The sequence below is a fragment of the Diabrotica undecimpunctata genome, chromosome 9, assembly GCF_040954645.1.
Source record: "Diabrotica undecimpunctata isolate CICGRU chromosome 9, icDiaUnde3, whole genome shotgun sequence".
NCBI lineage: Eukaryota > Metazoa > Arthropoda > Insecta > Coleoptera > Chrysomelidae > Diabrotica > Diabrotica undecimpunctata.
Window position 1 is genome coordinate 110776398 of NC_092811.1, and position 12100 is coordinate 110788497.

At 34.4% G+C, this 12100-nt stretch overlaps 1 protein-coding gene across 3 annotated transcripts in view; it reads right to left on the minus strand.

Moving 5' to 3' along the window:
- LOC140450400 (glucose dehydrogenase [FAD, quinone]-like) overlaps positions 1–12100 on the minus strand; it is a 115339-nt gene that overhangs the window by 9705 nt on the left and 93534 nt on the right. For all 3 annotated transcript variants that reach the window (XM_072544008.1, XM_072544009.1, XM_072544007.1), the window contains exons 5-7: positions 9308–9593; positions 4387–4560; positions 3324–3520 (exon numbers count right to left, since the gene is read on the minus strand). In XM_072544008.1, coding sequence (XP_072400109.1) covers positions 3324–3520; positions 4387–4560; positions 9308–9593 — 657 coding nt within the window. The remainder of the gene's footprint in view (positions 1–3323; positions 3521–4386; positions 4561–9307; positions 9594–12100) is intronic.

Sequence of the window (12100 nt, forward strand, 5' to 3'; positions counted from 1 at the left end):
TCATATCTTCGCCTCTATAACCCTAGATGGACATGCTGCTGCATACTATTCTGATGAAGAAAACTCCTACAGCATACACTTACCTACAAATTGTAGTATACCACAGCTATATTAACCTTAACTTTTTTCAAAATGAGTAACACGATGAAGTGCGTCATCATTACAGATTCACTTAATGCGTTATTAAAATTAAAGCAAATTCATACAAAATTCCATTATACAAGCAATACAAAATGAATTACCAATACTTCATTCCATAGGAAAGGGAAAGGGCACAGCTTTCATTTGGGTACCATCGCACACTGGAATCTGGGGAAATCAAAAAGCAGATTAACTAGCAACTACAAGCCGTATCAACCTGAAAGATACTACAACAATTGCAAAATATAATTACATGAAACATCTGATTAAAGTTCATTGCAATAACATTTGGCAAAATTACTGGGAAAATTCAGCAACCAAATTAAACCCAATATACCCAAAGGTGAACTGCTCTTTGAATAACCCCACAAGTAGACGAGATCAAGTAATTGTCATACTGCTGTCATACACAAATTTTTAATCAGTAAAGATCCATCAACAATTTGCAACAACTGCTCCACTTCATTGAGAGTGAAACATTTTCTGCTTGACTGTCCATGTTTCCAAAATCCAAGAAGAACGCATGGAACTTCGGACGACCTCTAATCCATCCTGACAGATATAAATTTAAATGTATTAAATTATTTAAGAGATATAAAATTATATTATACTATTTAATGTACATAATCTTAAAACCATTGTGTTTGTCATTACACTAATAAACCTGCGTGGTTGATCTGGAATAATTAAACAAAAACAAATTTTTTTTAAACTTATGCTAATAATCAGCATTCTTTTCTTTTCATTTCTTTTATTTATAATTCTTTTCTATTTGTCACATATTTGTTTTTAAATTATATGCGTATTTATGGTTTTATTAAGTTTAATTGATGAATACGACGTCGCCGTCGTAAACGCATTATCATTTGTTTATTTTTGCAAGGTACCTTGGCAATCGATCATCGATCATCGCCATTTAAGTGCAAAAATTCTTGTTAAACAGACGAAAATCAGTAGATACAGGCCACAAAGTTATTGTAATCAGATAGATCAAACTAAAATGCGACAGAATGGAGATGAGTACAGAGAAGTCTTAAGAAAAGAATTTGTAGAACATTATCAACAAGAATATTCCGACATGAACACAACTAATAAAGAAATACAACAAAAGCTCTTGAAAGCAGGACTGACTATTGCAAAGAAAACGAAAAATAAAGAAGACAGAATAAGTGATGGAACAAAACGGTTCATGGAAAAGAGACGCGCATTTCTAAGCGAAGGAAAGCGAAACACCGATGGTTTTAACGAATTGACTAAACAAATGAAGAAGGGGGAACAGGAAGATTTAAGGACCTACACTGAAAACAAGATAGAAAAAAATAATAGTAAAGAACCGAGGCCTGAAATGCTTAAGATCAAACTTAGTAAAGCCTATAATAATCTCATTGAAAGATAAAGATGGAAAAAAATAAGAGAAAAGAACGGAATCCTAAAAGTTACTCAAACGTTTTACCGTGATTTATATTCCTTAAACAAGAACCCAGATAACACTGCAAGAAAAGATAACGAATGTCAACTCAGAAATACTCCCTAAAATAGAATACTTCGAAATAAAACAAGCTATGACACAACTACGAGTTCCTAAACACAGAACATCCAAATTTCAAAATTGCTCCAGATATATGGGACTGACCTTATACAATCATTTGCCAAAAACTGTGAAAGAAATACCACTTATCTCTAAATTTAAAAAAAATGTTAAAGAACTCTGTAGTGATGTATCCTATACATTTATTTTGAATGTCTTAAAGGATCAATAAAGATGACTATGACTATGACTATGACTATGACTATGACTATGACTAAAGAACAATAAGGCTCCGGGCCCAGATGGAATACTTGTAGACATGTTGAAGGAGGGGAGTGAAATTATTCTCGAAGAATTGAAAATACTTCTTTTCAAAAAACGAGACAGGGAAGATCTGAAAAACTATAGGCCAATCTCCCTGCTGTCCCAAATAACTAATGAGTTAACGTCGAAGCTCGATAGCTATCAACCGGTCGATCAGGCAGGATTTCGAAAAGCTTACAGTACACGGATCATCTTCTTACAATCAGAAAACTAATAGAGACAGCCAATGAATATCACTTGAACTTATACATTGGCTTCGTTAATTATGAAAAGGCATTCGACTTCATAGAACTTTGGACAATAGAGAGAGCTATGAATAACTGCAGGATAGACTCCCGATACAGAATGCTGTCAATAATATTTACAGGAACGCTACAATAAAAATACAAACAGATGCGAAAACCAAAGCTATACCAATCAACAGAGGAGTTCGCCAGGGAGATCTCACCAAAGCTGTTCATACTTGGACTGGAAGACATGTTTAAAGTCATTAACTGGGCAGATAAATTAATAAATGTTAATGGAAGAAAACTGACATTGTAATATTCGCTACAAATTTCGAAGAACTACAGACCATGATGACGCAACTATTTCAAGCTTCGGAAAAAGCAGGTCCTAACATGAACTTGGAAAAAACAAAAATAATGACAAATACACCGAACATTAGAGAAATAACGTTGAACGACATAAATTTAGAAACAGTAAGCGAATACATCTACCTGGGACAGATAATGAAAGTTAACAAAGAAAATCAAACTGCCGAAATTACCAGAAGAATAAGGTTAGCGTATGCAGGATTTGGAAAACTGAGTTGTATCTTGAAAAGCACTAAAATGGAACAATATTTGAAAACGAAAATTTACGATCAGTGTATCCTCCCTATACTGACGTATGGTTCACAAACGTGGTCACTTACCAAGTCTAATATGGATAAAATAGTAAATTCAGAAAGAGCGATGGAAAGATCAATACTCAGGGTAAGGCTTATAGACAAAAAAACAAACAAATGGATTAGAAGCAAAATCAGAGTAAAAGACGCAGTCGAACATGCTGCCAAATTAAAATGGAGCTTCTCAGGACACAATGCCAGATTGAAGAATAAAAGATGGAACCACGAAATAAAACAATGGAAACCATGGTTAGGCAATAGAAGCAGAGGAAGACCACAAATGAGATGGGCTAATGACATTAAGAAGATCGGATTGATTTGGGGGAGGCCTATGTCCAAAATTGGATTACTTAAGACTAAAGAGAGACCTTGGCAATAATATTACTGTTCCTTAATATTTTTTAAGGTTAAACCTACAAAAAAATTATTATTTATTTTTACCTGGTATGTATACTTGTTCTCCAAAGGTTTAAATACTGCATTGTAAATCTTAGGTGGTATATTAAACATATTTCTAAAAACAACTCCATAATCATTTGCCAGAGATCCTCCAATAATCAATAATTCTATGTCTGGATATAATGGGTCTGAGCCAGCTGTTAGGTTAGTATGGACGTAGTTAATAGCTTCTACTCCACCTGTAATGAAATAACATTAGCTTTTTTACACGTTTAAAAATGTACTCGGAAATATACAAGTCATACTTTTAGGGCCATCACCTCTTAATTCACCTGCAAAGTTCATTATGTATATGTATTCGTGATCTCCTTCCTCAATCTTTTTGCATTTTTTCTTTTATGGTTTTTATGTTTTTTCCAAATATATTTTAAATAGTAGCTTAACAGTAATTTCTGCTGGTTTCACGCCAGCAGGAAAGAGCAGGGTTAAGGGAAAGGTCAAAAACCTGCTCTTATAAAAAACTGTCAGTTATGCAAACTACAAATTTGCCTCGGTATCGCACTGTATTGAACTTAACTCGGAATAGACTTGGGTATATTTCTTTCTTTTTTTATTTCATATAGTAGTATTGTTATGTTGTCAGTTATTTGTCCTTTAGTTTTAAACGCTGTTTGTTCGTCTCACAGTTTTTCTTCTATTTTATTCTTAGCCTTCTTTCCATTATTTTCGTATAAACCTTGAATAATACTGCTTATATGCACATATTTCTATAATTTTCGCACAGGGTTTCATCTTCTTTGTGTATGGGCATGAGTAAGTTGCCTTCCCATTTACTTGGTATTTTATTTATTCTTCCATTATTTCCCACAATCATTTCTTTCTTTCACCAATACAAATTTTTCACCAAGTAATAAAAAATTAAATTTGTTTAATTTATTAATGTTTTGTAATTTAAGGACGATTTCCGAAGTGGAAATCGAAACTTGAAAAATAAACTTATTTTAAACTTAAATTGTGGCTTATTCCCAATAAAAATAGTAACTAGATTAAAAGATTTAGACAATACACAATTTTTAGCTTTTGTTTGCAAACTTAAAATACTTACCTATAGAAGTGAAAAATCCTCTTCCTAAAAGAAAACCTGGATAATTGGCCAGATTCAAGATTTCACCGATAGTGTTTATTGAAACACTTGTGTTTAATGTGTATACTAAACCCGGGAAAGTTGCATGATCGTACATTTTTTTTCCTACTGGTAGGTCTTTAATTACTTCGATACCTGAAATAAAAGATATATGAATTTTTTATATTAATTAAGTATGAACGTATATAAATATAAGTGATATTTAGGTTGAGCCAGACAATCTTGCTCGGGCTCGTACAGATTTGTCTTAACTCTGGGAGCTTTCTGTCGGACCTCTGCTCTCATTTTTGTCTACCAGATTCTTATCTAAGAGTATTTTCATGATAAAATTGCGTTTTTATTTAAATATAACAGACTCCAAAAATTCACCCAAAGATGGATTCATAGCAGAGTATCCTTCGATTTAGTCTGTCTAAGCTCTTTGCAGAGCGTCCAAGGAAAGAGAGGATAGCGATACTCCTATGCCCTTCTTTTCTTAGGATGACATCTCCAATATTTATCTTCAGCAACTCCAACGAGATTTGAAACGTTCCAAGCACAGAGAGTAGTCCGCGTAAATTTTATACTTTTTAAGGACCTATCACCAGAGCATGTAGTGTTAGTGTGGGAATATCGTGAAGAACTTGATCATCATCCAGACTCAAGAGTCCACTGCTAAACATAGGCCTCTTCCTCATGTTTCCAACCCCGTCTATCTTGCGCCACTCTTATCCAGTTTTTATTGGGTCTTCTTAAATCGTCAGTCCATCTTGTAGGTGGTCGACCGACGCTTCTCTTGTCTTCCCTTGGCCTCCATTCCAATAACCTCTTTGTCCATCGCCCATCTGTCATTCTGGCTATGTGTCCTGCCCATCTCCATTTTAGTCTCGCTATCTTCTCGATGATGTCAGTCACTCCGGTTCTTCTCCTGATGTCTTCGTTGGTTATTCTGTCTCCAGAGTTATTCCTAACATGGACCGCTCCATTCTTCTCTGCGTGACTCTCAGTTTGGTAGCTGCTGCTTTTAAGGTAAGTGTTTCTGCTCCGTACGTCAAGACTGGGAGGACGCACTGATCAAATACCTTTGTATGTAGGCATGTGGGCAGCTCGCTTTTCAAAGTTTCTCTCAGTTTTCCAAATGCTGCCCACCCAAGGCCGATTCTTCTCTTCAGTTCATGAGTCTGGTTATCCCTGCCAATCATAATTTCATGTCCCAGGTATTTATATCTATCTACGAGTTCTATTTCTTTCCCACCAATACTGATGTTCTGGTTGGGTACCAAATTGGTCATGATTTTTGTTTTCGAGATATTTATATTTAAACCTACATTTTCTAAAGCCACAACGAGTTCCTGTACCATCTCTCTTGCCATACCTAGATCTTCAGATATTATAAGTATATCATCGGCGAAACGTAAGTTGTTTAGATATTCTCCATCTATTTTTGTTCCCTTTGTCATCCAGTCCAAATTCTTAAAAGCATGTTCTAGCACCGTACTAAAAAGTTTAGGTGACATTGGGTCTCCTTGTCTAACCCCCCGTTCTATTTTTATGCGATGACTGTTAGTATGTAATCTGACAGTGGTTGTTGCCTGCAGGTATATTTTGTATAATAATTTAGTATATCTATAATCTAGCCTGCATTCTTTAAGCGCCTGTAATATTTTGCTTAGCTCAACTGTGTCAAAGGCTTTGTGAAAATCGATAAATATTAGAACTAGAGGTTTATTGTATTCCACTGCTTTCTCTATTAGGGTTTTTATACTTTGTAGATGGTCATTTGTTCCGTTCCCATTTGAACTTTTTCGGAATCCTGCCTGTTCCCTTGGTTGATAAGTCTCTAATTTTCTTTCCATTCTCTTAACTAGTATTCGCGTAAACAACTTATATATATATATATATATATATATATATATATATATATATATATATATATGTCTGAGGAGGCTAATCGGTCTGTAATTCTCTAAATTTGCTTTGTCTCCTGCTTTGTGTAATAGAATCATAGTAGCGCTGTTCCAGTCTGTTGGAATATTGGCGCTGTGAAGGCAGATATTGAAAAGTTGTTTAATTTTTTCAAGTAATACATCCCCTCCAATTTTTAGTGCTTCTGATACTATTCCATCTTCACCCGGGGTTCGATTATTTTTCATTTTCTTCAGTGCTTCTTTGATTTCTGATTTTGTTATATCGGGCATTAAATCTGATCCTTGGTTTAATACCCCAGTTTTTAGTGTAATTGGAGGTTCCGTATTGTTATCTTTTTTTCTTGATCTATATAACTCTGTGTAGAACTCTTCGACTATTCTTAATAGTTCATCTCTGTTCGTTGTTTCTTCTCGAGTTCTGTTTCTCAGTTTGTTAATTTCTATTTTCCCCTTTTGTACGCTCCTCTTCAAAACTTTCATGTTCTTATTTTGCTTTTGAAGAATTAGATAGACTAAAGGAATATAACTGTATCACACTAATATGAGTGCTAGGTCATCACTATATTGAAAGAAATAATAAACTTTATAGAAGAGGATAGGCTACGAAACAATTTGATTCCAGAGCTTCCTTAGGTATATTCAAAAGCAACGTCAGCGATCGAAAGAAAACCTGGATCTGAGCACAACATAACTCTTTTTACGAAAATATGCCCGACCGAGCACATGGAAAAATATATATTGGACTGATATGTGCATATAGGTCTTCTTTATTAAGTTTATTTATTTCTATTGGTAATTTATCTGGGCCCTAGCTTTTCAATTCCTCCTTTCTTTAATCGTGTGTCTACTCTATCTTTTACTATTTTTGGTCCTGTGTATTCTTAATAATTTGGGTGTTGTTTTAAACGAATTTATGTTTCGATAATTATCAGGGTCCTTCGTTTTTCTTTTTTGTAAAACATCAACCTGATTAATCTTCTTCATTTGTCCGGTGTTAGTCTTTTTTGTTTAAGGTATAATTGTTTTAAAAATAATTAATTTGGTGTTTAACTTTCTCCTGTATATTTGCAACTCTTTAAATTAACATGTCCTTGTTTGGCGTCGTTCCTAGTAAATTAATTTGGTAAATTAGCCAATATATTGGAAGTTTTCGGTAATACCCATTCTTCGTCTCCTTTTCGCAAATAAATTGAACATTACCAAACTTTCTCCCGTTAAGAAAAAGAAAATAAATCGCAAAAAGGCGATGAAAAGAAATAAATATTTAAAACTCTTGTTAATCAGAGCCTTCGTTTTTACATTAATCCAAGCGTGAAATGTTCTAAACAACACGCCAACTCAATAAATAAAATTAGTCCCAAGGGCCTATTTTAGAACACAAGGAAACTTGAGAGAAGCTTGTATCTTTTTCTGATAAAATGAGTAGCGTAAAATTGAAGCAGTTTTATCATTAAGGGTTTTGTTGCAACTCGCGGCTGATAAAAAATAGACAGCAGCTACACTTTGTACTGTTACAACTAGATACAGTAAAACCTCCATTAACCGAAATAATTGGGGGGGAGGCCATTTCGGATAACAAGAGTTTCGGTTATAAATAACATTGTTTTTTAAAATATTCTTGTTCAAAGTATTGGTATTAAAAAATACTATGAGTTGATTTCGTAATGTTTTCTAATAAGTAAATTAAAAAGAAAGTAATAAAATTAAGGAAAATGAACAATCTTAACATGCTTTTTTAAAGAAATCGCGTCAGAACGTCATGAGTTTGCCTCATTCGATTGTTCGACGAAACGTAAAGCAATCTGAAAAGGACAAAACTTTATGCAATGAAAACAAAAATTAAGAACCTAGTCGTGTCCCTAACTAATTAGGTCTACTGTATAAAATTCTTTCCTCTAAAGCATTGAAAATCTCGTCGACGGTCTTGTGCTGCCTGTTGCCTCTTGGGTCATCATGTCATCTTCGTCGTCTGATATGCTCAGGTTGTCTTGATAAAGAACAATATCAATGATGTCCAGGTGGATGAATTCACGTTCTGAGTCAACAGCTGCTAACCACTCGCGTATCTCTTCTTAGTTAATTTTTTCATATCCATGCAAATTTTTAATGAAAGGTTTAATTTGTTCTGTCGTTTCCTTACCATTTTTTTCTTCAGGATTGTCAATCAAAATCTTATCAAAAAGTTTGTTCCAGCATTTTTCCAAAGTTGAAGATTTGATCTTGGCCCATGACTCAGCTCACCAATAAACATGTTTCATTGTTAAAGATTTGAGAATTTTGGGAACCCTTTTGGATTAATTCGTCTCCTGTAATAACAGCTGTCTTAAGAATGCTCCTCTATAATCTCTCTTGAATGTCTCTATGACTCCCTGGTCTAACGGCTGAATTAAGCTTGTGACATTCGGTGGCAAAAATCTGGCAATTGTCACCATTTTGTAGATTTTGAGAGTGAGGGCGCATTGTCAACAAGCAACAATACTTTGATGGGAAGGTTTTTTGATTTTAAAAAGAATTTTACACCTGAGACGAATTCATTTTCGAACCATTCTAAAAATAAAGTGGCCGACATCCATGAACTTTTTTGGCTTCTATAACTTAAAATGCCTTTTCGGAAATATCTTTTAGAGCTCTTGGTTTTTGTGATTTCCCAACACACATAGACATCAATCGGTAAGTGAAATTAACGGAATTGTTTACGTTTTGCGACAAACATTTACTTTTTATTGACGAAATTATTGAAACTGTCAGCCGTTTCGGTTAAACGATGTTTCGGTTAAAAAGGTTTCGGTTAAGGGAGGTTTTACTGTAATACGTTTTACCAATAATAAACTGCTGTACACATTCGAGAATCCAAGTTGATCTAAATCAAATCCAAATACAAATCGATTACAAGTAAAGCCTTCTAGTTGTCCCACGGGCATGACACATAATTCCGTGAATAAAAATTATTATAGAACAAAAATAATTATTCTTACCTAAAGCTTCTAGATCTTCTCTTGGTCCTATTCCAGACAACATGAGTAATTGAGGCGAATTTAGAGCTCCAGCAGACAGAATAACTTCTTTTGATGCATAAACCGTGTGTTTAATTCCATTATGAGAATACTCAACACCATAAGCAGCGTTATCTTTAATGAGAACTTTGGTTACTTTGGATTTTATTTGTATTTTAAGGTTTTTTCTGTCGCGTATTGGTCTCAGATAGGCTCTTTCGGCGCTATCTCGTCTACCATATCTGGTTGTTGCTTGTACATAAGATACCTAAAACAATATATTCTTATTTTTATTCATATATTAGATATTCCCCATATCACCAATACAAACATTTTTGTATAGTATAAATTAAAAGAATATAAAGAACCTATTAATTTTATTATATATAACATAGCTTGGAATTGTCAACAGGCCTTAAAGAGCCATAGTTTGAGATTTTTTTATAGTTTGTTTACTTTCTTCTGTATATTTATTTTGTAAAAATTTTTCACCTGCCATTTTCGCCACGTAACCTAACCAACTCAATCTACTTAATCTAGTGATCTAATTAATTTAGGATTTAACTGTACAGTTGTCAATTTTTCTACATTTTTTCATCTCTCTCAATCACTCCTAAATTCTGTCTCCACTGAAGATTATTTTTTGTACACTTCCATCCAAGATATTCAACATATTTTCTTTTTTTTATTTATAGCCCAGTGTTTACTACTGGTCATTGACATTGAATTTGCAGACATTGACATAATAGAGCGTAGCCAGCGGGATGTTGAGCAATATTTTCTAGCCTGAGAAACTTTGGCGAAACAGGTCGGTCTAGTCATCAACGAAGACAAAACCATGTACAGGGTTTCTCATTATATTTTGACCCCCATTTATTTTCCTTAATTTCGGGAATACAAAAAAAGTTTCAAATAAAAGTTGTATTATTTTATCTGTACCAACCAACAGTGTAGCAACAGACCAAATTTTGTATACAGGGAGTGCCCAATAAAATGTATATATATATATATATATATATATATATATATATATATATATATATATATATATATATATATATAAGCGGGGATCCTACAGCTTCTGCCGCTTCCCACATTTCGATCGCCATCTTTTTCTATCTCTCCAGGTGTCTTCATCAATGGCTCTATCTTTCATGGTTTCCATAACACCTTGTATCCTAGACTTGGCTGGTCTTCCTCGTTTCCTTCTATTACTTGGATTGTATTCCATAGCTCTTTTTGGCCATCTGTTGTCGTCCATCCTCTGTACGTGTCCATACCATATTAACTGTCTAGTTTCTATTCTTTCAGAAGTTGTATGTACTCTATCTGTTTTTCTTCTAATTTCAGAATTAGGTATACGTTCTACTCTTGATATACGGCAAGCTCTTCTTAGGTAGTCCATTTCAACCGTGTCAACTTTTTTCTTTCCTTTTACTGTCATTTGCCAACATTCTGCTCCATATGTAAGAATGGGCTCTACAATTACTTTGTAGATAGTCATTTTAGTTCTCATAGTAGCTTTGTTGGACCAAAGTATCGAATTCAGAATTTGAACACTCTTCCTGCCTTGTTGCACTCTATAGTCTATATCTCGTTCCGTTGTTCCTTTACTGCAGATAATACTTCCCAAATATTTGTATTCGTAGCACCTTTTCATTTGTCTAATTTCCAAATCCGGGTCTTCGTCTTCACTGCCTATTCGCATATATTCTGTTTTAGACATATTCATACTCATCCCCCATTTTTCGTATTCATCTTTGAGCTTTCTAAGCATATAATCTGCATCTTCTTCACAGCTTGCAATTAGTACTTGATCATCTGCAAAGAACAGCGTTGTCAGATAATGGTTGTTAAGCTTCAACCCCATTCCCGCACATTTTTGTCTCCACTGGTGCAGTGCTTCTTGGATATATATTTTGAATAGGGTGGGGGAAAGACAACATCCTTGTCTCAAGCCTTTCGTTACTGTGAATACCCTTGAGAAAGTATTTCCTGTTTTTACAGTGCTTTGAGGACATTTATAGATGTTCAGTATTGCTTTTAGATATGTTTTACTAAGGTCCGTTTTCGTCAAGACACTAAATAAGAGTTTTAAAGGAACTGTATCATACGCCTTCTCCAGATCTATAAATACCAGATGCGTAGGGAGGTTTCGAGCTGTTCGTTTTTCAATTACTTGTTGAAGGGTAAATGTGTTGTCCACGCACGATCTTCCTGCTCTGAAGCCGCTTTGTTCTTCAATTTCTTTATACTCCTCTTCTATTCTTCTTTTCAATATACGACCATATAACCTTCCCAGCGAGCTAGTTACGCTAATGCCTCTATAATTTCCGCATTCTTTTCTGTCTCCCTTTTTATAAATGGGGCTAATGTGGGCCAAATTCCAATCGTCTGGAATCGTTTGGCATTCAATTAAGCATTTATTAAAAATATTCACTATGCTTTCCAAAAGAGCATCCGGTCCATGTTTCACCAACTCGATGGGAATGTCTCCAGGCCCGGGTGCTTTTCCATTTTTCATTTGTTTCAATTCTTTTTTCAATTCTTCTTTGTTTATCTTATGCACCTCTGAGTTTTCTGTCATTGAGATATGGTCAGGTCTTTCCATAAATTCGTGCCTACTTTCTGTTAATAGCGTTTCGTAATGTTTTTCCCACTTTTTATTTTGAATCAGGTTTATATTTCCCCCATCTTTTCTTTCTTTTCTAATACTTTTTATGAATTTCCAAGCTTGTGTCACTTTGGTTCCTCCTAAGCATCGGTCCATCTCTT